The sequence below is a fragment of the Pelmatolapia mariae genome, linkage group LG3_W (genome assembly GCF_036321145.2).
Source record: "Pelmatolapia mariae isolate MD_Pm_ZW linkage group LG3_W, Pm_UMD_F_2, whole genome shotgun sequence".
NCBI lineage: Eukaryota > Metazoa > Chordata > Actinopteri > Cichliformes > Cichlidae > Pelmatolapia > Pelmatolapia mariae.
This window is the reverse complement of record NC_086229.1, coordinates 1,120,027-1,146,495: the sequence shown is the minus strand read 5'-3', so window position 1 is coordinate 1,146,495 and position 26,469 is coordinate 1,120,027. Positions and strand designations below refer to the sequence as shown.

The following is a 26,469-nucleotide window of genomic DNA, read 5'->3' as shown; positions in this document are numbered from 1 at the left end:
GTGAGCGTGAATGGTTGTCTGTCCCTGTGTGTTGGCCCTGTGACAGACTGGCGACCTGTCCAGGGTGTACCCCGCCTCTCGCCCTATGACAGCTGGGATAGGCTCCAGCGCCCCCCGCGACCCTGGAAAGGATAAGCGGAAGCGAATGGATGGATGGGATGGATTTTAGGCCATATCGCCCAGCCCTATGTTCCAGTATCTGTGAGAGAAAACAGGACAGTTTTTAATGACGCACAAATGGACCAAATATACAGACACCACTGAATAAACATGTTCTCATAAATGCCATTAATATACTGGATCAAACAGTTAATAACACATTTCTGAGGTTTATGATTCATTGTCCTCCTCACTGTCACTTCTATTGGAACAGTCACTGCTTAATATTAATGGCTCGTTGATCTGGACTTACAATAAGAAGTATTTAGTCACCAACAAGGTCAAAGTTTACTTCACAGTAATTGATGGAATATATCCAACAAACTGATTTATTCAAGTATACAAATGATCTGGATGAATCTTGGAGCTTCTGTAAAACAGTCAGAGAAACAATTTCACATCTTTTTAATGACTGTATTTATCTTCATCCCCAAAGTTGATCCTGTTCATCTGGATGCTGCACTGTACAGCAGACACGACGATGTTAAGTTTGTGTTTGGGATGAACCAGTTTGTGTCTGAGTGTGTTGCTGGGTCTCCACCAGTTACTCTGAGAACTGAAGAAGCTTCTCTGATGAAACGTCTTCAAGAAACTCAAAGAAGTCCAGACGCTTTTCTTTCCAAGCTCCTCAGACTACTGACGCTTGTTTCTCTCTTTTTAAAAATGAAATTTAAAGTGAATTTTGAATCAAATGTTTCTTTTCTTTCTCCCTCAGAGTGCAGACATGTCTGCTGCCAGCAATCTGCGATCTGAAGATCAGTTTCTGTGCTCCATCTGTCTGGATGTGTTCACTGATCCAGTCACTACATCATGTGGACACAACTTCTGCAAAACCTGCATCAGTCAGCACTGGGACATGAATCAGAGCTGTCAGTGTCCCATGTGTAAAGAGACTTTCTACACTAGACCTCAGCTGAGGGTCAACACCTTCATCTCTGAGATGGTTGCTCAGTTCAGACGTGAAGCTCAGCAGAAAGCCAGCAGCAGCAGCTCAGAGCAACAAGCTGCCAAACCAGGAGAAGTTCCCTGTGACGTCTGCACTGGAACCAGACTGAAGGCCCTGAAGTCCTGCCTGGTGTGTCAGACCTCCTACTGTCAGACTCACCTGGAGCCTCATCTGACAGTGAAACGTCTGAAAAGACATCAGCTGATTGATGCTGTGGAGAACCTGGAAGGCAGGATGTGTACGAAGCACGATAAACTTCTGGAGCTATTCTGTAAGACCGACCAGACATGTGTCTGCGTGCTCTGCTCTGTTTTAGACCACAAGAACCACGAGTTTGTTCCTCTGAGAGAAGAATATGAAGGAAAGAAGGCAGAGCTGGAGAAGACAGAGGCTGAGATTCAGCAGATGATCCAGAAGAGACGACTGAAGATTCAGGAGATCACAGAGTCGGTGAAGATGAGTAAAGGTGCTGCAGACAGACAGAAAGCAGAAGGTGTTCAGGTCTTCACTGCTCTGATGGAGTCTGTTGAGAGACGCCTGAAGGAGCTCACGAAGGAGATCGAAGACAAACAGGAAACTACAGAGAAACAGGCTGAAGGTCTCATCAAAGATCTGGAACAGGAAATCTCTGAGCTGATGGAGAGAAGCTCTGAGGTGGAGCAGCTCTCACGCTCTGAAGACCACCTCCACCTACTCCAAAGCTTCTCCTCCCTGAAAGCTGCTCCACCCACCAAGGACTGGACAGAGGTCAGAGTTCATCCACCATCATATGAGGAGACTGTGGGGAGAGCTGTGGCTCAGCTGGAGGACACAATCAGGAAACTCATGAAGAAGAAGCTGTTTGAGGCTGAGCTGCAGAGGGTGCAGCAGTATGAGGTGGATGTGACTCTGGATCCTGATACAGCAAATTCCTGGCTCTTCCTGTCTGATGATGGAAAACAAGTGTACTGTGGTGATGTGAAGAAGAAACTTCCAGACAACCCAGAGAGATTTTCTCTGTGTCCTTGTGTTTTAGGAGAGCAGAGTTTCTCTTCAGGCAGATTTTACTTTGAGGTTCAGGTTAAAGGAAAGACTGAGTGGGATTTAGGAGTGGCCACAGAGTCGATCAACAGGAAGGGAAAAATCACAGCGAGTCCTCAGGATGGTTTCTGGACTGTGAGGCTGAGAAATGGAAATAAGTACAGTGCTCGTGCTTCCCCTCCAGTCCCCCTCTGTCTTCATCCTGGTCCTGAGAAGGTGGGGGTGTTTGTGGATTATGAGGAGGGTCTGGTCTCCTTTTATGATGTAGGTGCTGCAGCTCTGATCTACTCCTTTACTGGCTGCTCCTTCACTCACAAACTCCACCCATTCTTCTGTCCCAGTCCTAACGATGGTGGTAAAAACTCTGCACCTCTGATCATCTGTCCTGTCAATCAAACTGAGTCGAACAATGACTGATTTTATTTGATTCAATTCAATTCAATTCAATTTTATTTATATAGCGCCAAATCACAACAAAAGTCGCCTCAAGGCGCTTTATATTGTACAGTAGATCGCACAATAATAAATACAGAGAAAAACCCAACAATCATATGACCCCCTATGAGCAAGCACTTTGGCGACAGTGGGAAGGAAAAACTCCCTTTTAACAGGAAGAAACCTCCGGCAGAACCAGGCTCAGGGAGGGGCGGGGCCATCTGCTGCGACCGGTTGGGGTGAAAGAAGGAAAACAGGATAAAGACATGCTGTGGAAGAGAGACAGAGATTAATAACAGATATGATTCGATGCAGAGAGGTCTATTAACACAAAGTGAGTGAGAAAGGTGACTGGAAAGGAAAAACTCAATGCATCATGGGAATCCCCGGCAGCCTACGTCTATTGCAGCACAACTAAGGGAGGATTCAGGGTCACCTGGTCCAGCCCTAACTATATGCTTTAGCAAAAAGGAAAGTTTTAACCCTAATCTTAAAAGTAGAGATAGTGTCTGTCTCCCGAATCCAAACTGGAAGCTGGTTCCACAGAAGAGGGGCCTGAAAACTGAAGGCTCTCCCTCCCATTCTACTTTTAAATACTCTAGGAACAGCAAGTAGGCCTGCAGAGCGAGAGCGAAGTGCTCTAATAGGGTGATATGGTACTACAAGGTCATTAAGATAAGATGGGGCCTGATTATTTAAGACCTTGTAAGTGAGGAGCAGGATTTTGAATTCAATTCTGGATTTAACAGGAAGCCAATGAAGGGAAGCCAAAACAGGAGAAATATGCTCTCTCTTTGTAGTCCCTGTCAATACCCTGAACTGATTGATTTTTTCCTGAAGGGACCAAATGAACATATTGAGTGTAAATCCTCTACAGTCTCCATGTTTCTATAGAATCTGATCATCAGGACTCTGATTCACACTTTGATTCTCATGGAGTTTGATTTGAACAGAAGAAAAGTTGAATCAGGAAATGTTCCCACTGATGGAGACTCGAGCTGAAGAGCAAATATCAGAGAATAAATGTCCAAAAGCTTCATTTACAATAAAGTTTGTTCAATGCTTTGAGTGAATCCAGACTCATGTGTGGCTGTTATACGGAGCATCAGAGTCCAGCTGAGTTATGTTGGATACAAACTGCTTATTTTGGCTCTGTGAGGATTTTTGTTCACTGAAAACTGATAAGACGGATAATATTCAAAGAACTCTGTAGAGATTCATGCATCCATGTTCTCCACCTGCAGGTGTGGAGGAGAAAGGTGGAGCACAGACTGCTGCATCCTTCCAGTCACATCATTTTGATGATTATATTTCCATGTTGTGATGATTTGGGTTAAAGAGAAACAGAGTTGAACGGCTGCAGTCACAGCATGAAGAAGATGCTGAAGCTGAGCTGTCAGTGAACATGTTTCACTGTGATTTGATTTGAAGAATATAAAGTGTGTGTGGCTGCTGACAGCTGCAGTCTCTGTGAGTCTGCATGTTCAACACACACACAACTTTCCCCCTGAGGCAACGATCCAGCAACAACACAAAGAACAGCTACACACACACACACACACACACACACACACACACACACACTGTTAAAGAACACTTTACTGTTTAGGGCAGAATTCCTCCTTCTTCAGTAACAATGATTTGAAGTCTCTACCAGTGACTACTGCGGTTTTGGATCAGTAACAATTTACTGAAACGTGTTTTTCTTTATGCCGTACAAACTATTTTAAAAGAGCTTTGATCACATCTTTGCTTTTTCCTCCAATCGTTTATTCTGATTATTTTATTTAGTTTAACTAACAAAGGGTTAAAATTTAACTCTTAACCTGATTTAAACGTTTAATTTCTCATTAACTCAGACTTTTAATTTATTTCCTTGTTTAATGTTTTATTTCTTTATCCTTGTTTAACTTTTGCCGATCCTTTCTGTTTAACCTTTTTAATCTGACCTTTGACCTATTAATTTTAACTTAACAGTACTCTTGTTTTGACCTTTGACCTATTCATTCCTTATAACCAAAAAAACCCTTTTATCTGATATTTTCACCTTATTTAACGATTATATATATATATCTATTATATTTTATCACCTTACCGTATTTTGACCTTTGACCTATTTCCTTGTTAGCCTTGATAAACCTTGATCTTCCTTCATCAAACGTGAAATTTCTTTCACCTTTGAACTTAAGGCTTAAATTAAACCTTCGTTTAAAACCTTCTTAACAACACATAATTCCAACTTTCTACATTAAACATGTATCTTATCATATAAACACTCGATCAGTGAGAGAACTTTAACCTAACTTTAACTTTAGGCCTAACCAAATTAAGCAGCTAATCTCGTCAAACTCATAGCGACAGTAACTGACAGTGAATTATTTTAATGTTCTTCATTGTATTTGTTAGAAATTTTTTTTTATTTTCCTTTAATTGCAGGACTTTGGTAAAGTTAAATCCAAAGTATTAACCGACCTTTGAGGTGAAGTGCAGCTGCGAAGAACGCTACGGCAGGCAATGAGGTGCGTTTAATGTCACTCTGTTAATTTGAGTGTCCATAAATCAGTGGTTCCCAATCTCTTTTTGCTGGGCCCCCCTTTGTTTTACAAGAAAAATGTCGTCCCCCCCCCCCCCCCCCCCCCCCTCCCGCACGTGGCATGCACGCGCACAAACACATCCTCCAACCACACACACCCATATTTTGCTCCATTGCTGTTTATTTCACACCTCAAACATTTAGTAAACAATTAAGCAAATACAAGTAATCTGCAATAAATTACAGGTAGTAAGAAAATAAACTACTATTTCTTTTACACTATATCCGCACCTACACGGGTATTTTTGAACACGCAGCTGTTTCGTCCACACGTAAACGACTTTTCGAATCACCACAGAGACGTGTGGACGAGGATTACAGAGTTCGTCACGCAACGTCAAAGGTGTGTGCCTTTTTTCACGTCACGCTGTGCTCCACGTTTTTGTTTACATGAGATGAACTGCAGAATGGCAGGTAGAGACAAAATACTGTTAATCTGACTACCTTCAGGTTTTACACGCTTACATATACACACGCAGTTACTGTCCCTCCATTTACAAAGGCAGAGGCGTCAGGGTGTGATTATTTTAAGTGTAGTTGTTTTTTTTCCTGTGTAATAATATTCAACATTGCTATCAATACATTTTTCAAAAACATAAAGAACTGTAGGATACTGTTTGTCTGTGATTTGGACCAGGGGAACAAATCGTGGCAGGATCAGCCTGATGTTATTTGTATCCCACTGTAACTTTACTGTATAAAGAGCTAATTCAGGGTATGCACGCTTGAAGTACGCATTTTAAGTGCGATTACGTCACCGCCACGCGACGACGGCTGTCCCAATATGAAGTGTACTCCAAATGCATACTCCAAATGCGCCGTCGATTTCCCCAAATATCAAGCGTGGTCCGGTGCACGCTGCGTGGTCCCATATATCCCACAATCCATAGCGCGGTGGTGGGTGTGGATAATTTTGCCGCAAAATACGGCAGTCGGGAGCGGCCGAAGAGTGAACTGTCAAAAGTAAGTACTGAATATGATGTCACTGGGAATGTTATTAAACATGTGCGAATGTTTAATAACAAAGAACATTAAAACATTACAGTTGGTCATATGTCGGCAAAGTTATGTGACATTAGTGATGTTTGTACTTTCAGCGTCAGCTTGGTTTTAAAGCCTCTACTTCCAAATATATATATAGTTGACCTTAATCTTACAGAGAATGTGATGATTTTATGGATAATTAAAGTCAGGCATATATCCATTATATCCAAAACATTTTTTTCTCCTTCATTTCTGTCACACAAAGCTGTATTAAACGTTTCTCGCAGTTAATATCATGGTTGCTAGGCAACCTGAACAGCTCGACGGAGGCTAGACCGTCCCATTTCACAAGCCTCTCACTTCCGCACTTCTCATACAGTACGCACCGTACGTAGTACGGGTAGTGTGCCTACTTCAAGCGTGCAGACCCTGAATTGGGACACAGCCAGAGTTAGCCTGTGCCTGTTGTGTTTTGCTTGGACGTGTCGTCTTATAGGGTCAGGAGGTCAAAGGTCAGAGCTCCTGTGGGTCTGAGGGTGGCCTCATGCTGGAGAAGGATGAAGGAGTCTGACCTGAGCCCTCCAGAGGACGACAAAGCAGCACAGACAGAGAGCTCCATTCAAACTTTGCTGCCATCAGTAATAATTCTTCAAATATAATCATCAGTGTTTGAGCAGTTATGATATCAGGGACAATCTAGACACGTGTGACAATACTGAACATGTCACATGACACACCTTAAACATCATGTGATCCAATCTCAGTCTGCACTTTCATTCATGACTTCAACAGGTTGAAATGAGCTTTGAAGAAACATCCATTTAGTGCTGAAATATTCAAACGCTGCAGGAAGAAGAACAACAAAGTGATTACGGATGTTTGTGTTTCAAACAGGAAAACCGGCAGAAATAAATCACGACCTGCCAACAATATGGGAGTTTCCGAGGTGCACCTGAACGCAGCACACGTGTTTCGATGCTTGTGAGTGTCCTCAAATGCCTCTCTGGGTGTTTCCCTCCTGCTCAAAGTTTACTTTCACTTTCCTTAACTTCGTGGAGTGGAGCTCTTTGGTGTGTGAACAAACTGTAAGTTTGCTTTGTTTCCTCCTTAAACAGTTTGTCTTTAGGAACTTTAATAATAATAATAATGGATTGGATTTATATAGCGCTTTTCAAGGCACCCAAAGCACTTTACAATGCCATTATTCATTCACTCTCACATTCTTACTGTTTGTTCAGCTCATGTTTGATTTTTTCACACAACAAACTGTGTGTTTTTATTTCCGGTCTCTCCATTAAAGTCAGTGTGTAATGTTTTTCAACGAGGTGGAATGTGTCCGCCATTAAAACACACTGAATGTTGCCTGAGCTCGACCGGAGAGCTCCGGGTCTTTTTATTCGCAGGGACAGCAGGAGACGGAGAGCGGACTTCATAAATGAATATTTTGTTTACATGTATGTTAGATATAGATTCAACTTGTTGTTCTTCAAAAAAAGAAGAAGAAGAAAGTGGAGACATCAACTGTTGGCTCTGCTCCAACCCTCCTGAGCTGAGCTTCAGGTTTAAACCCGCCTCCTTCCAGGAAGCAGCTCACCTGTGTGTCCATGTTTAGTGTCCAGGTGTGACGTGGAGCCTGTAGTTGGTGTGCGTTTTGAAGAACGCGTGTTCTTCATGTCAGAGAGCTGCTCAACATGTTTTCATGTTAGTGTCTTTAGGATTTGATTAAAAAAAAGCCCTGATTGAATTCACTACCCAGGTTAAGTGGAATGAGTGGAATATTTCCCAACAAAGAAATCCAATAACAAAAGATAAGATCAGTTTCTTTTTTTCTATCTTCTCTTTTCTTATGCTAGTTTTATTTCTCTGAATCTCCACAGCAGCAGGTGGAGGAGATGGTGTCAGCATAGATTCTGTTTATAGAAGCAAAATAGACTTAAGGATAATTTAAAACACTTTCAGACATCAGTATATGTAGCCACTAAAGCTGGTAGTTCTAAATTTCCCACGAGAACGTTCTTTCACATAAAAGGAGGAGGTGAGCGCGCGCACACACACACACACACACACACACATTTGGACAGCACACATGATGGAAAGGAGGATTTCAGTTGATGTGCACATGAATGATTTGTGTTTCCTCTGCAGGTGAAGGTAGAAAGTGTGTGTGAGCTGAATTGAGCAGCATGGATCAGTGTGAGGACAGAGCGGAGGGAGTCCCTCCCTCTAAATCCACTCTGTGTGGGGAACATGAGAGCCAGACCAAAGCTCAGAGGTGAGATGACCATCTCTAACTGTCCATGACTCTTCTCCATGTCACAGCTCAGCATTCACATCACTGCTCCATCATTATTCACAGGAAGAAGCGAGGAACTAAACGCAAACATGAACCTGGACCCAGCTGTGTGTCCTTAAAGAGTGACCGGTCTAAAGCTGACATTATTGATTTTAAAGTCCAGCCTCTTTCTGCTGCAGTGAGGTGAGCTGTGAACTCTTTGAACTGAACTCTTTGATTTAACTGCTTGATGTTGTTGGATATAAACTGCAGTGCAAACACGTCATTCCCTAAATCCCATTTAAACTGTCTCTTAAAAACAAGCCTTTGGGTTCTAAACAACTGAAAATCACCTAAAGCAAACCAGAAATAAAACATATTTTTTTAAAAAATCTAACATTTGGTCTTCTCCAAAGTGGTTAATGTTGTTTTTTGTGATCCGGCTGAGGAACATTCACATTACAGATTTTATTACTACATGAATTCCTGGAAATAAAATGTCACAACAGAAAGAAATATTTGCTTTGTGATAAAAAAACCCCCACTGAAATTAAATCATTAATTTTAAATCAGGCGTGTGTCGTCCGGCAGAGAGGTAATGTGTGTGTAAATGTTGTTGTGACTCAGTGTTTGTGAATAAATCTCTATCATGTTTAATGTCAGCTCAGCTTTTTTTCACACACATTTCTATTTTTTTAATTTTTAATTTTTCTCCTACAGTGTCGGTCGTTGTGTCTTTGTGCAAGACGCTTCACCCGTTGCCTACTGGTGGTGGTCAGAATGTGTCTGGTACAGAGCAATAGCAATTATCCAGAGTCTTCCCCTGACATATGCTGCATGTAACATACTGTTGGTATCCTTTAAACGACTTGTCAGGGGAACAGTGGTTGAAATCATCCTGGATGAACTTGGGAGAGTCCGGTGATAATTGTTCCAGTTTGTACAGTTTTGGTGAAGTACTCACTCACATAGCTTAAGCTGCATCAGCTCTGGGGTGGATGTAAACCAAGGAGATGGAAAGCTGTGGGAATTCTCGGGAGAGGCAGTAGGGGCGCAGGGAAAAAGCCAGAAGCTTGATGTCTGTAGTGCAAAGCTTCTCCCGCAGAGTGACTGTAGAGCACCAGCTGCTGTTTACATGCAGACATACACCGCCGCCATGTTGCTTATGGTGCATTCATGGTCTTCTTCCAGACGAAGAGGTAGTGAAAATCCATCAATATGCATTGTGCTGCATCATCACTCGTGCAAGTGGTTGACGCAGGCTTGCAGCTCAACCAGCTTGTTGCGGAGAGACCACACATTAGGTTAATGGACAGGAGTGCTCGTTGTTTGTGTGTCTCCCTCTTGAGTCTGGCTCTCACCCCTTCTTCTTTAATCCCCTCCTGGTTACCTTGTTTTTGTGAGTTTTTCGATTTCCGTGTCCAAGAGTATTTCATCGGGAAAATAAGTCAGTAGGAGCGGAGCGGAAAAGCCGGAGCCTGGGCTGCAGCTGCAGCTGAATGAGGGAGTCTCTGGTGTAGGTGAGCCTTGGGGTCATGTCGGAGTGTCAGAAATGAGTCCACAAATATGAGGAAAAGGAAAGAATATGAAATGTACAGAGTAGACGGCGAAAAACAACAATGGAAAGAGCATTAAAGTTAGAAAAGAATGCAAAACTGCTCAGCTGACCGGCCAGTCGACCACAAAAACAGTGAACTGGAACTGGAAACCTCAAATCACAGGCCGAGGGGGCGGTGTGGCAGCAATTTTTTACACCAGCCTGTGTATAAGCCTTACACAGAGTTTCTGTTTGATTTCTCAGACTTTTTATCTGATTTAGTGCTCAGCTCAGATAAAATAATTATTGTGGGTGATTTTAACATCCATGTAGATGCTAAAAATGACAGCCTCAACATGGCATTTAATCTGTATTAGACTCAATTGGCTTCTCTCAAAATGTAAAAGAACCCACCCACCACTTTAATCACACTTGATCTTGTTTTAACATATGGCATAGAAACTGAACATTTAACAGTGTTTCCTGAAAACGCTCTGCTGTCTGATCATTTCCTGATAACATTTACATTTACAATAATTGATTACACAGCAGTGGAGAGTAGACTTTATCACAGTAGATGTCTTTCTGAAAGTGCTGTAACTAAGTTTAAGAATATAATCCACCCACTGTTATCATCTTCAATGCCCTGTACCAACATAGAGCAGAGCAGCTATCTGAACGCTACTCCAACAGAGGTCGATTATCTTGTCAATAACTTTGCCCCCTCTCTATGTTTAACACTGGATACTGTTGCTCCTGTGAAAAATATTCAAATCAGACATAATTGACTCCGTGGTATAATTCTCAAACACGTAGCCTAAAGCAGATAACTCGTAAGCTGGAGAGGAAATGGTGTGTCACAAATTTAGAGGATCATCATTTAGCCTGGAGAAATAGTTTGCTGCTTTATAAGAAAGCCCTCCGCAAAGCCAGAACATCTTACTATTCATCACTGATTGAAGAAAATAAGAACAACCCCAGGTTTCTCTTCAGCACTGTAGCCAGGCTGACAAAAGGTCAGAGCTCTACTGAGCCAACAATCCCTTTAACATTAACTAGTAATGACTTCATGAACTTCTTCACAAAAAAAGTTTAATCATTACAGAAAAAATTACCAGTAATCATCCCACAGATGTAATATTATCTACAGCTACTTTTAGTAACATCAATGTTAAGTTAGACTCTTTTTCTCCAATTGGTCTTTCTGAGTTAACTTCAATAATTAATTCCTCCAAACCATCAACGTGTCTTTTAGACCCCATTCCTACAAAACTGCTCAAATAAGTCCTGCCATTAATTAATTCTTCGATCTTTTTTTTAAAGTATGTTTATTGAGATTTTTTGATATAAGAAAAAAAAGAGAAACCCCCCCCCCCCAAAAAAACAACAGACAACATAACAGCAAGGGCTAAAACACACAAATAAGACAAAAGTTTACACTGCAATGACAAAAATGCTATTTCTATAACATCATTTGAAGTAGTATTACTAGTAAAAGTACTATATTAAATTATTCAAAATTACTTCAACTGGCAATAAACAGAAATAAAACGCTAAGGTGGTAGGCTGAGTTACTGGTGATTGATCAAACAGGATTTTGTTTTAATACATGGTCTAAAAATGGCTGCCACACATCAAAGAAATTACTAAGTTTGTCCCCTAATGTGTACCTAATTCTCTCCATATGTAGTAGAGCAGTCAGTTCTGTTAGCTACATTTTGAATTGAGGTATAATATCTGACTTCCATAGAGTCAAGATAATTTTCTTAGCAATTACCATTCCGAACAAAACTGTAGTTTGTGCAGAAGAGCTGAGGTGTAAAAGGGAAGAGGAAGATCCAAACAATGCAATTATTGGGTCCGGCTGTAATGTGCAATTATAGATACCAGAAAAACATTTAAAAATGTCCAACCTATAGTTATGCAATTTGGGACAAGTCCAAAATAAATGAGTGAGAGAGCCTTCTCCATGTTTACAACGATCATATATCACAAATCCTGTGCAGTTTAGTTTTTGAATAATGAAGTCTATGAAGCACTTTGAATTGAATTAACTGATGCCTTGCATTTATAGAGCAAGAATGGATCCTACACAGACTCCTCTCCCACACCTCATCTCCTATTTGCAAACCAAACTCATCCTCCCATGCCATCTTCAAAAAGTCAGGTTTAAAATTTAAATACTCAGAAAAAGCTTTCACAAAACCAGAAACCAACTTTTTAGAATCCGGGGAACTCAGGAGTGTAAAAATTGACCCCTCTTCTGGAAGAGATGGAAAATTAACAATACTCTGACGAACATAGTTTCTTATCTGTACATAATGAAAATGTGACGCAGGGAGAGAGAACTTGATCTGCAACTGAATAAATGATGCAAACTGGCTGTCAATATATAAATCTTTGAGAGTAATAATACATTTCTGTGTCCAGACCTCAAAAGAGGCATCTAAAAATGAGGGTGGAAATGCATGATTACAATATATTGGAGTATGGATCAAAGTGTCTGGTAGAGCACAACCCTTTCTGATTTGACTAAAGATTTTAACGCAGTTTGAAACTATAAAATTATTGACCTTGGTTTGTGGATTAGAGGACGAAAAAAGAAGAGCAGGGAGGGAACTATTCTCAACCCCACCACTCTCTATGACCACCCAAGGTGCGGTATCGGCAGACATGACCTTTTTGTACCCTTCCTGCCAGTAAGCAAGAGTTCTAGCATTTGCAGCCCAATAATGAAACTGAAACAGTGGCAGAGCAAATCCACCCTTAAGTTTAGACTTGCATAGATGAACTTTTGATATCCTGTGAGTTTTAAAGCCCCAAAATGGTAATACTACTGTATCGATCACTTTGAAAAATTGCTTATTCAAAAAAAATAGGTAAATTTAAAAATAAATATAGAAATTTAGGAAGGGAAACCATTTTAATTACGTTAATGCGACCTACCATGGAAACAGGGAGAGCCCTCCATTTCCCAATGTCCTTTTTCAGTTTTTCAACTTGTTCAAGATAATTCAACTTAAACATCTATTTAGGATCCTTAGGCAAAATAACACCCAAGTATTTCAATTTGTCTGTAATTTTATAAAGGCAACATCCAAGTTTGCAGTTAAAGCCACAAACTCACTCTTCTGTCAATTAATTGTATAACCTGAGATTTCCCCAAATGACCTCACCACATCTAAAAGTACAGGAACAGATCGCTCAGGATTTGACAAGAACAAAAGAACATCATCCGCATGTAAAGAAATGTAGTGCTTGATATTCCCCAATGGGACAGGTTCAATAGAGGGCTCATTCCTAATGGCTACTGTAAGAGGTTCAATAGAAATTGCGAAGAGCAAAGGGCTCAAAGGGCAGCCTTGTCGTGTCCCGCGGTGTAAAAAAAAAAAAAGGCGTTGATCTATCTTGGTTAGTAAGAATGGAAGAAGAGGGATGCCTATATATCATATCAACCCATGATATAAACTGTTCGCCTAAACCAAACTTCTCCAGTACCCGAAGTATATAGGCCCACTCGACCTGGTCAAACGCCTTTTCAGCATCTAAGCTCAGTACTGGAACTTGGAAGCTCCCCAGTGCCTTTGATACATTATGTTCATCAATCTTCGAACATTAAAGAAGGAAAACCTCTGGGGGACAAACCCAGTTTGATCCGCATGGATAATTGATCCAACATGTCCATTTAATCTGTTTGCCAAAATTTTTGTGAAAATTTTCATATCCAAATTCAACAAAGCAATAGGTCGATAAGAGGAACATTCTGTTTCATTCTTTCCTTCTTTCAATAACAAAGAAATATTAGCTTCATATAGCGTACGGGGAAATCTTTGAGTATGGAAAGAATGCTTAAACATTCTCAAAAAAAGTGGGGCCACCTTTTCAGTGTATTTTTCTATACAATTCAATACCAAACCCATCTGGGCCTGGGGACTTTCCATTGGAGAATGACTTAATAGCTTTCGAAACTTCTTCAATAGTAATATCTGAGTTTAAAGCCTCTCGTGCAGCATCATTCATTTTCGAGAGATCCAGCTTCTCTAACCAATCAGAAATATTGCCCCAAGATTTCGACATATAGAGCTCTTCATAATATTCTCTAAATCGCTCATTAGAAGCTTTAGAGTTAATTAAAATTTCGCCTGATCTTGATTAAATTTTGTGTATAGCCCTACTGGCCTGTAGGGCTCTCAGCTGCCGAGAAAGAAGCTTATGGGGCTTATCTCCAAACTCAAAATGCTTCTGTCTGATCCTAAATAGCTGATGTGTTACTTGACTAGATAAAATTGTGTTATACTCAAACTTCCTTTTAGTGATGTCTTGACACAATGAGGGACAAGACAAGGCCTGTGGTACTGTTCTAACTGTGTTAATTCAGCTTCTTTTTCGAACTGGCGTTTCCGGCATTCATTTTTTTAATGAAGATTCAAAAGAAATAATTTCTCCTCACATTACCACTTTAAATGTTTCCCATAAAATCGAATCAGAAACGTTTATCATTAGTTTCCAAGAAATCTGATATTTTAGTTGTCATAAATTGGCAAAAGGATGTCTTAGACAGGAGTGACGGGTGAAAACGCCATTTACCCTGTTGTTTCGTATCACAGAAGTCCAGGACTAAAGAGGTTGGAGAGTGATCTGAGATCAAGATGTTATGATAAGTTGAGCATACAACTTTAGACATCAATTTAGAATCAAGCAAAAAATAATCTATTCTGGAGTACGATTTGTGCACTTGTGAAAAATAAGAGTAATCTCTTAATTCTTCAGTCTTAAATATGATCAACCTATCTCTAATAATCAGCTATGTACCACAGGCCTTCAAGCTGGCTGTGGATAAAACTTTACTTAAAAAGCCATCTCTAGACCCAACTGTCTTAGCTAATTATAGGCCAATCTCCAACCTTCCTTTCATATCAAACATCCTTGAAAGAGTAGTTGTCAAACAGCTAACAGATCATCTGCAGAGGAATGGCTTATCTGAAATGTTTCAGTCAGGTTTCAGAGCTCATCACAGCACAAAAACAGCTTTAGTGAAGGTTACAAATGATCTTCTTATGGCCTCTGACAGTGGACTCATCTCTGTGTTTGTCCTGCTAGACCTCAGTGCAGCGTTCGATACTGTTGACCATAATATTCTATTAGCGTGATTAAAGCATGCTGTAGTTTGTATCACATTTATCTAATAGACTCCAAATTGTTCATCTAAATGGAGAGTCCTCTTCATACACTAAGGTCAACTACGGTGTTCCACAGGGTTCCACAGGGTTCAGTGCTAGGACCAAGTCTGTTTACATTATAGATGCTTCCCTTAGCCTAAAACGCTTGCCTGATATTGACACTTAAGTATGGGTCTGTTGATTGATTTAACTGACTGGCTTCAAGTTCCACACCACATGGCCGCTGGACCTGTATGCCACTCCTTCCTCGCTAGACTGCTATTACAAGTCCAATCACTGTCTTGCAAGCTCCATGATGGCTGAGAAACTACACAGAAATTTATGTAGTTTCCAAGGGGTCAAGTATGGATGGCTAACTCTGTGCCTTAATCTTGGCAGGTTAGAAAACGCTAATGACACATGTCATCTGTGTCATTACTGTTAAGATAATTAGACCATTGGAAATATTACAAAAGATTTACCAGTCTTTATTCTTGTAAGAGCTCCAGGTATTTATAGGTGTAAGCTGTTTTTTTTTTTTCATTTTTTATTTATTTATTTATTTTTGCCAGCAGCATTAAGATGGTGTTTTCTGAGAACTAAAACTCAGCAGTTAAAATATTGATCTTTCTCCTGTATTGAACTAATTCTTTATGATTCCTCCACAGAGTGGACCAGCAGAGCTCAGAGACTCCCAGTAGTCAGTCTACCCAGCAGCATCAAACACAGCTGGACTCCATATTTATGGTCTGTACATGTACAACTACTTTTACATCTATTCTGTTCAGTCATTTCTCAAAAAGAACGGCTATTTATACTTCAAACATATTGCAAGTATTAGTTTTTTGTAGTATTAATTGCAAGATAAGAAAAGTTAGAAGCACAACTAAACATTGTTTCAAATAAACAATGAGCTTTGACAGCTGGGCTGGTCAAAAAAAATGTGTTTGTAATTTTATCTATACCCATGACCACCTTGACACATATTGCTACAGACATGTCCTTTAATTTTTGGCTGTCATGGTAGTGTCTAATAAACTATGTAAGCTGGATAAATGATTGGAAAACTTTAGAAAAAGTTATTCATCATATTATTATAGCATTTATTCCACTTTAAGCAATGCAAAGTTGAGTTATCTGATCTCAGAATTTGATTTATTTTTTTGCTTGTTTTTTTTAACATTCCAATTTAACAACAATTAACAATTGCCATGATGTAGCAATATTCACTGTGTTTCCAGAATCAGGATTTGCTGTGGACTGCAACAGAAATATGATTATGACAACACCTTCATATAACCTGGCTATTTCTGTCTGTTGTTCCTGGTTTCCCTCTGTTCATTGTTCCTCTCTTCTTCCACTGCACCACCAGTTGAGGTTATAATGTAACATATTAATTCACACAATACTCCTTTCCAGCTACTGCAGGACAACATCATCACTTTTGTGAAGAATGAACTGAAGAAGATTCAAAAAGTTGTCAGTACAGATTTTCCGAAATACTTGGAGGGTCAGAGCACTGTTGAGGAGCAAGAGGGTGAGGATGAGGAGCAGAGGAGGAGCAGCAGAGAGGCATTTGTGAAGATCACACTGGACTTTTTAAGGAGAATGAAGCAGGATGAGCTAGCTGACCTTCTGCACAAAAGTAAGAGGATTTCCATAAAGATTTAAGCTGCTGGCTAAAGAGGTTGCTTACTAATGTCTAACCCTAAAGTGCTAGTCAAACATAAATATAAAAATTCTGGACTTATATTTGGACTATTCTGCTGTACAATCTCAAGCGCCTTGATGCGAATGTTGTTGTGATTTGGCGCTATATAAATAAAATTGAATTGAATTAAATTATTATTTCTTTTAGAAACTTCAAATAGAGACGTCTATTGGAGTGAGTGTAAACTTAAATCTACACTAAAGAAGAAGTTCCAGTGTGTGTTTGAGGGGATCGCTAAAGCAGGAAGCCCAACCCTATTGAATCACATCTACACAGAGCTCTACATCACAGAGGGAGGGACTGCAGAGGTCAATGATGAACATGAGGTCAGACAGATTGAAATGGCCTTCAGGAAACCAGACAGACCAGAAACAACAATCAGACAAGAAGACATCTTTAAAGCCTCACCTGGAAGAGATGAACCAATCAGAACAGTGCTGACAAAGGGAGTGGCTGGCATTGGGAAAACAGTCTTAACACAGAAATACAGCCTGGACTGGGCTGAAGACAAAGCCAACCAGGACATCCAGTTCATATTTCCATTCACTTTCAGAGAGCTGAATGTGCTGAAAGAGGAGAAGTTCAGCTTGGTGGAACTTGTTCATCACTTCTTTACTGAAACCAAAGAAGCAGAAATCTGCAGCTTTGAAGACGTCCAGGTTGTGTTCATCTTTGATGGTCTGGATGAGTGTCGACTTCCTCTGGACTTCCACAAAACTACAATTATAACTGACCCTAGAAAGTCCACCTCAGTGGATGTGCTGCTGATAAACCTCATCAGGGGCAAGCTGCTTCCCTCTGCTCGCGTCTGGATAACCACAAGACCTGCAGCAGCCAATCAGATCCCTCCTGAGTGTGTTGGTATGGTGACAGAAATCAGAGGGTTTGCTGACCCACAGAAAGAGGAGTACTTCAGGAAGAGATTCAGAGATAAGAAGGAGGCAAGCAGGATCATCTCCCACATCAAGACATCACGAAGCCTCCACATCATGTGCCACATCCCAGTCTTCTGCTGGATCACTGCTACAGTTCTGGAGGATGTGCTGAAAACCAGAGAGGAAGGACAGCTGCCCAAGACCCTGACTGAGATGTACATCCACTTCCTCGTGGTACAGGCCAAGGTGAAGAAGATCAAATATGATGGAGGAGCTGAGACAGATCCACACTGGAGTCCGGAGAGCAGGAAGATGATTGAGTCTCTGGGAAAACTGGCTTTTGATCAGCTGCAGAAAGGAAACCTGATCTTCTATGAATCAGACCTGGCACAGTATGTCATTGATATCAGAGCAGCCTCAGTGTACTCAGGGGTGTTCACACAGATCTTTAAAGAGGAGAGACGACTGTACCAGAAAAGACTGTTCTCCTTCATCCATCTGAGTGTTCAAGAGTTTCTGGCTGCTCTTCATGTCCATCTGACCTTCATCAACTCTGGAGTCAATCTGCTGGAAGAACAGCAAACAACCTCCCAGACACGTGAAACAAGAGAATCTGCAGAGACACGCTTCTACCAGAGTTCTGTGGACAAGGCCTTACAGAGTCCAAGTGGACACCTGGACTTGCTCGTCCGATTCCTCCTTGGTCTTTCACTGCAGACCAATCAGACTCTCCTACAAGGTTTACTGACAAAGACAGGAAATAGTTTACAGAACAACCAGGAAACTGTCCAGTACATTAAGAAGAAGATCAATGACAGTCTGTCTGTAGAGCAAAGTATCAGTCTGTTTCACTGTCTGAATGAACTGAATGATCGTTCTCTAGTGGAGGAGATCCAACAGTCCATGAGTTCAGGAAGTCTCTCCGCAGACAAACTGTCTCCTGCTCAGTGGTCAGCTCTGGTCTTCGTCTTACTGTCATCAGAAAAAGATCTGGATGTGTTTGACCTGAAGAAATACTCTGCTTCAGAGGAGGCTTTTCTGAGGCTGCTGCCAGTGGTCAACGTCTCCAACAAAGCTCTGTAAGTAAATATGTACTCATTTTAAAGATTTTTGTAACAAAATGATATAAAGTGTATTTGTCTTGTCTGCATGAAACAATAAAACTATTTTCAATAATAATTGTTTCAGACTAAGTGGCTGCAACCTCTCAGACAGAAGCTGTAAGGCTCTGTCCTCAATTCTGACCTCCCCGTCCTCTAGTCTGATGGAGCTGGACCTGAGTAACAATGATCTGCGAGATTTAGGAGCGAAACTTCTGTCTGCAGGACTGGAGAGTCCATATTGTACACTGGAAACTCTCAGGTTAGAATTCAGACAGTGTTTTTCACTAACTGTAATGTGACCTTTCTATTCTTTTATATTAAAAGAAAATGTCTGCTTTGTTGGCATTCTATTCAACACAACCTCACGTTTAAATTGGCAGTTTCTTTGTTTGTTTGTTTTTTCCATTTTGACTTACTGCCTTAACACAACCTAAAATCTCACAAAAAACACTTAAAAAAATGGTTTTTTTTATTTTTTTAGCGTTAAATCACCAACGTGTTTAAGAAATCATTTAAAACTTCAACCGCTAATATTAACTAGAGCAAAAATTTACTGCTCTTGAGTATAGTTTACCTTTCTTTCACTAGAGGAAGCCAAACGCACCATCACTGTAGTTTGCCATTCATACCACTAGATGGACTGTAGTTTCATATTCATTTCAATGGGACGAACATTTGTGCAGAAATTTCATATATTGAAAAGTATAAAGGGCTATAACCATCAAAAGTCATAGAACACCATTTGCGATCAAGCCAGATGAAACTATATAACATATTGTAACATCCCTCCGACAGAAGACAGAGACGATCGGTGATCTGGTTACCATGTGTTTTTTAAGAACAGTAACACAGGCTACTGTGGGCCGTAGCCAATGCCAGAACAACAAGGGAAAAAAACGTGCTCCTCCGAATCAAAACAAAAGTTTTTACAGAACCCCCGATAGAACCCTGCCATCCCAGAAACCGACGCAACGTGCGCTGAGTTTGTGACACTGGAAAGTCCACAACAACCTGAACAGGCCATACCTGCCCTTGTCCCACTTGCTTGCCCACATAGGTAATAGTAGCCTTCCCGAACTCACATTTAGAAAGGTTGAGCGTGAGGGAGGCATCGTTGAACAGCCCAAACACCTCAGAAAGTGTTGCGAGATGTTCAGGCCACGAGGTAAAATAGACAACTACGTCAACCAAGTATGCCTTGCACTTAGATGCTCCACAAAGCACCTGCCACACAAGGCGTTGAAATGTTGCGGGCACATTATGTAACCTGAAAGGCATCACTGTGTATTGGAGGAAGTGATCGGGCATTACGAATGCAGAGATCTCCGAAGCGGTAGGTGTTAATGGAACCTGCCAGTACCCCTTTAATAGGTCCAGCTTTGTAACATACTGAGCAGAACCAACACGATCGAGGCAATCTTCCATCCGCGGGACCGGAAACGAGTCTGGTTTGGTAACCGCATTCACTTTCTGGAAATCTGTGCAGAAGCGGGCCATATTGTCCGCTTTCGCTACCAGAATACAAGGCGAGCTCCACACGTCATGACTGAAAATGGCAAGACCATGCTCAATGAGATATTCAACTTCCTACTGCATCAAGATCCGCTTTGTGTAGTTTACACGATAAGCGTGCTGTTTTTATCGGCCTTTCCACCGTGATGTCATGACACAGGACAGATGTTGCTGATGATGCCTACGGTAGTCAGAAAACAAAGGTTGACACAGTCACTGGAAGCAAAACCAGCACCTTCTCCCCCGGGGCAAAATTCCGAACCACAGATTTCTTGTCAAAATGTGCTTTCATACTGCCCTGGGCTCGCCTCAAGTGGTCGCGGGCCAACTGCACAAGAGAGATGTTCCTTAAAAGCACACACATAATCCAACGCATTATCCTCCACCCGATGCGATTCGGACAACCATTTCTCCTTAAGTAATCGCAATGGCCCACATACCGTGTGTCCAAAAACAAGATCAGCTGGGCTGAAACCAAGGGATTCCTGCTTGGCTTCTCAAATGGCAAACAACAATAAGGGAAGCTAACTCAGAGGAGCGATTGCTTACCTAGCCCCCAAAAAACATAACCAAACAACAATCACTCACCTCACTGACTAACTAAACATGAGAAAACTGTACCCAACTGAAAAGGCGATCCACTCCTTCTTCCTCCTGGACTTGCAAAGCAACACAGAGCATGTCGCAGCCCCAGCTGGTTGGAGTAAAACCGAGGATGGATGATTGCCGTCCTCAACCGCGCCGCCTTATACTCCGCCTCCAGAGCAGCATTCAGTCCTGGTGTACCATCTTCCGGATCCACCACTCCTGGAGGCGCACCTGCACACTCACATTATAACTGGTTTTCCTTGGCCTATCGAAAAAAATATTACAATATTACATATCCGAATTTGATGAAATTGTCTATTTCTTCTTAAACAAATTAAACAAGAAATCTTACAAAGTCTTCTTCAGGTGTTTGAGGGTGCATGGAATTTAACCAACAAGTCTACATGTATCTTGGACTTGGCATTTGACTATCATTCATTTGTTTGTGACAAATAAAATTTGAATTTGAATGGATATTTTATCCATAAAAATAATTGAAAATAAGCCTTTAGTGAAGTGTTAACAAATGTATTGTTTTTTTTGTGTGTGTGTGTGTGTTTATATAGTCTATCAGGCTGTCTGATCACAGAGGAAGGCTGTACTTCTCTGGCTTCAGCTTTGAGCTCCAACCCCTCCCATCTGAGAGAGCTGGACCTGAGCTACAATCATCCAGGAGACTCAGTCCAGAGTTTGTTGGCTGGACTGAAGGATCCACATTGGAGACTAGACACTCTCAGGTATGGAGAGAATGTCTGATAGAGGATGAAGAGCTGAAAACATCAGCTGTGTCCAACATTCAGTTCCTGATTTTTTCATGCAGATGTCACAAATGAAGGGAAGATTTTTTTCTTGCTCATTACAGACAATCTAAGGAGCTTGAAAAGAGCAACTGGACTTATAAATCTTTCTTGCAGACATTTCATATGAGAAGCTTCTTCAGTTCTAAAATCAAATTTTGGAGAGACTTAGGTATTTAATTTAATTTAAAATTTGGTTATCTCTAAAAATGGTCGTTGAACCGTTATTAATTATGTGCCTCATCACATGAGCCAAGGTGTGAAATAGATAGAAATGTTCAGCTGAGTCTTACCCTGTAAAGGTAGCTGCCATCTCTGTCCCACATCTTGGGTAGCACTGCTCTGTGCTGTCAGGGTCCCATGTATGGGTTGGGCTATGTTGTCCAACAGGGATGACATCTTAGCCACCATTCTCCTTTCTCCATTCTTACTCACCACCTCCACTGGGTCTAGAGGGCATCCTAGAAAAAAGCTGGCCCTCTGGATCAGCCTGTTCAGTCTCTTCCTGTCACCAGCAGAGATGGTGCCGCCCTAGCAGACCACACCGTAAAAGATGGCTGAGGCCACCACAGAGTCATAAGTCTTCAGTAGTGAACGCTTCACTCCAAAAGACCTCAGTCTCCACAGCAGGTACAGCCTGATCTGCCCTCTTCTGTAGAGGGTGTTTAAATTGTGAGTCCAGTCAAGTTTATTGCTCAGATGTACACCAAGGTACCACAGCCTCAATGTCCATACCTTGGATGTTTAGTGGTTGTAGTAGATGATGTTTTTGCTTGTGGAAGTCTACCACCAGCTCCTTGTTTTTTCTTGTGTTGATCTGGAGGTAGTTCTGCTGGCACCAGTCATCAAAGTCACTGAGTGAGGTGTTCCAGAACATGCCCGGAACACCTCACCCAGGAAGCACCCAGGATGCATCCTTGTCAGATGCCTAAACCACCTCAGCTGGCTCCTTTCAATGTGGAGGAGAAGCGGCTCTACTCTGAGCCCCTCCCAGATGGCTGAACTTCCCTACCCTCTCCTATCTCTAAGGGAGAGACCAGCCACTGTTTGGGGGAAGCTCATTTCCAATCTCTAAGGGAGAGACCAGCCACTGTTCGGGGAAGCTCATTTCCACTGCTTGTATCTGTGATCTTGTTCTTTTGGTCACTACCCACAGCTTGTGACCATAGGTGAGGGTAGGGACGTAGATCAGACAGGTAAATTGAGAGCTTCGCTTTTGCGCTCATCTCTCTCTTCACCACGAAGGACTGGTGCAGCAGCTGCAGCACCAATCCGTCTGTCGATCTCCGGCTCCCTTCTCCCATTACTCACAAACAAGACCCCGAGATACTTAAACTCCTCCATTTGGGGTAGGAACTCGTCCCGGACCCAGAGTGGGCACTCCATCCTTTTCCGGCTGAGAACTATGGCCTCGGATTTGGAGGTGCTGATCCTCAGTCCCACTGCTTCACACACGTCTGTGAACCGTTCCAGAGTGAGCTGGAGGCCAGCAACCGATGAAGCCAACAGAACCACATCATCCACAAAAAGCAGAGATGAGATTCTGAGACCACCTACGTGAAAGACCTCCGCCACTTGGCTGCGCCTATAAATCCTGTTCATAAAAATTAAGAACAGAATTGGTGACACAGAGCAGCTCTGGTGGAGCCCATCACCCACAGGGAACAAGTCCGAATTATTGCCGGCAATGTGAACCAAGCTCTTAATGGTTGTATAGGGATCAAATAGCCCGTAGCAATGTGCCAGACACCCCATACTCCCATAGCACCTCCCACAGGACACCCCAAGGGACACGGTCGAATGCCTTCTCCAAGTCCACAAAACACAGGCTAGCCAAGCCTGACAAGATACCTTCTTCAGCCTTGTGGCTCCCTTCACCTCTGGTGTCCACCATTTGGTTTTGGGGAATACCACCACGACAGGCACCAACCACCTTGCGGCCCCAACTCAATGCTGCAGCTTTGGCAATGGAGATGCTGAACATGGTCCATTAGGACTCAATGTCCCCAGTCTCCCTCTGGATGCTGTTGAAGCTCTGCCAGAGGTGTGTGTTGAAGATTTCATGGACTGGGGCCTCTGCGAGGTGTTCCCAGCACACCCTCACTACATGTTTAGGCGCACTGGGTCTGTCCAGCGTCCTCCCCAGCTCAGCCCCTCTCTTTACCTGATTGTCCAGAACATATGGTCGCAGGTGATAAGATTACAAAATTGATCATCGACCTGTGGCCTGGAGGGTCCTGGTGCCATGTGCGCTTATGGACACTTTTATGTTCGAACAAGGAGTTTGCTATGGCCAAACTGTGATTTGCACAGAAGTCCAATAACCAAACACCACTTGGGTTCAGATCAGGGAGGCCGTTCCTCCCAATCACGCCCCTCCAGGTATCGCTGTTGTTACTCATAAGAGCATTAAAGTCTCCCAGTAGGACAACAGAGTCTCCAGGTGGAGCACCTTCTAGCACCCCACCCAAGAAGGCTGGGTACTCTGAACTGCAACTCGGAGCATAAGTGCAGATGACAGTCAGGACTCGTTCCCTGAACCTAAGGCGCAGAGAACAAACACTTTCATCCACCGCGAAGAACCCCAATGTACAGGCAGCAAGCCGAGGGGATAGTAGCATACCCACCCCAGCCCGCCAGACTGAGACAGAGTCCACCCCCTCTCCGGGAGACTGGTTCCAGAGCCCAAGCCATGCGTAGAGGTGAGCCCGACTATATCTAGCCGGTACCTCTCAACCTCACGCATTAACTCAGGCTCATTCCCCACGAGAGAGGTGACATTCCATGTCCCTATTGCCAGTCTTGGTAGCCGGGGATCGGTCCGCCAGGGCATCTGCTCCTGGCCTTCTCCCGGCACACAATGCACCCGACCCCTACGGCACCTCATGCGGGTGGTGGGCCTGCAGCAGGATGGGCCCATGTCCCCTTTTCTGGCTGTGCCTGGTCGGGGCCCATGGAATAAGGCCCGACCACCAGACGCTCACCCCCGGGCACCCTCCCCAGCCTGGCTCCAGGGCGGGGCCCCGGTAACCCTATCCCGGGCAGGGTAAACTGTTCTCTCAATGCTTTCCTCATAAGTGTATTCATGAAAATGTTGCACTGTTACTTTATCAGTGTCTAACAGTATGTAAATGAGAGCCATGTAATGTCCAGTTGTGTATGCTGAAAGAGACTGTGCCGGTCTGACCTCTCCCCCCCTCCTCCTTTCAGGGTGGAGCCTGCTGGAGTCCGATGGTTGAGACCAGGTCTGAGGAAATGTAAGTGGGTTTTTAATGTGATTCATGAAAATAAAGAAGCACACATTCAACCATCTTCAAACTGTCACATCACTCATTCACATCTCTGATGTCAGGAGTCAATCAATGAACAGATGATTAATACCTGCAGCTGGATTGTGTTTGTTCTCTCCATCAGATTCCTGTCAACTCACAGTCGACACAAACACAGTACACACAAAACTCCAACTGTCTGAGAACAACAGGATGGTGGCACATGTGGAGGAGGTTCAGTCATTTCCTGATCATCCAGACAGATTTGATTACTGGCCTCAGCTGCTGTGTGAAAATGGTCTGACTGGTCGCTGTTACTGGGAGGTCGAGTGGAAAGGAGGGGTTTATATGTCAGTTAGTTACAGAAGAATCAGAAGGAAAGGAGACAGTAAAGATTGTTGGTTTGGATACAATGATCAGTCCTGGAGCCTGATCTGCTACGATGATGGTCCTCATTCTGTCTGGCACAATAACAGAGGAACATCCATCTCCTCCTCCTCCTCCTCTGTCTCTAACAGAGTAGCGGTGTATGTGGACGTTCCTGCTGGCACTCTGTCCTTCTACAGAGTTTCCTCTGACACTCTGATTCATATTCACACCTTCAGCACCACATTCACTGAAACTCTTTATCCTGGGTTTAGATTCAGGTATCTTGGTTCCTCAGTGTCCCTGTGCTGAGTTGAGTTTAACGAGTGTCCTCCTGTTAGAGAAACACTCTTGACTGTTGAACATATAGTTCAGTCTGTACATGTCTCTCTTTCACTCAGAAACACGTTTTCAGATTCATGGATTCAATCAGTTGATGTTTGAAACTCTTCTAAATGATTCCTTGTAAACGTCTTCCTCTTCAGTCCTTTAAAGATGGAAGCTCCCATTATTCCAGGATCCACATGTTGTTTTTCTGTCTTTTTACACTCAAAGCTTCAGAGTGAATATCAATATGTTGTTTTTCTCTGAAGCTCAGTTCACAACTATCTCCTCTGCATTTTCAACAAGTCTGCACTCATTAAAATGACTACGAATGTTTGATTTATCTTTCTTAATGAGATGTTTCCAAACTCTCCACATCTCTTACTCATTGTTGGAAGCTCATGATTTCAAAATGTTTCAGCCATATAAGCTGAAAATATTTGCTCAATTGTTTTGAATGCAGTTCAAGCAGAATATGATTGCACTGAGGGATCATAATGCATGCGGCTTATTTAATAAACAGCAGACGCTGATTATTTGTAACTAGTCTTGTGTTTTTCCCAAATTGAACAACAACAAGAACATGGTGCAGGATGTTGATAACAGCTTCATTATCAAACTCTTAGAAACATGTAAATATCTGTGTATAGCACTGCATATGTTGTGTATCACTTTAGTTTGTATGAAACATGAAAATGTTTCACATGTTTATGTCCACAAAGCAGAATGAGTCTATTGCTGACAATAAGTGATGTACAAACAGAGTGAGCATTTCTGAGACCCCCAAAAATTGAGTAGTAGTTCACTAAATGAAAAATG

At 42.2% G+C, this 26,469-nt stretch overlaps 2 protein-coding genes across 2 annotated transcripts; both read left to right on the top strand.

Annotated features, from left to right (window-relative positions):
• Positions 1-668: 668 nt before the first annotated feature.
• Positions 669-2,542, top strand: LOC134615596 (E3 ubiquitin-protein ligase TRIM21-like). Its single transcript, XM_063460151.1, has one exon. It carries the CDS (start codon positions 851-853, stop codon positions 2,540-2,542), a length of 1,692 nt encoding a protein of 563 aa, XP_063316221.1. The 5' UTR covers positions 669-850.
• A 4,658-nt stretch (positions 2,543-7,200) lies between these two features.
• Positions 7,201-26,020, top strand: LOC134624140 (NACHT, LRR and PYD domains-containing protein 4E-like). The gene is made up of 10 exons (XM_063469112.1): positions 7,201-7,222; positions 8,283-8,409; positions 8,494-8,613; positions 15,774-15,852; positions 16,525-16,750; positions 16,964-18,770; positions 18,880-19,053; positions 21,461-21,631; positions 24,902-24,948; positions 25,106-26,020. The coding sequence occupies exons 2-10, from the start codon at positions 8,321-8,323 to the stop codon at positions 25,636-25,638; spliced, it is 3,246 nt and encodes a 1,081-aa protein (XP_063325182.1). The 5' UTR covers positions 7,201-7,222; positions 8,283-8,320; the 3' UTR covers positions 25,639-26,020.
• Positions 26,021-26,469: the final 449 nt, after the last annotated feature.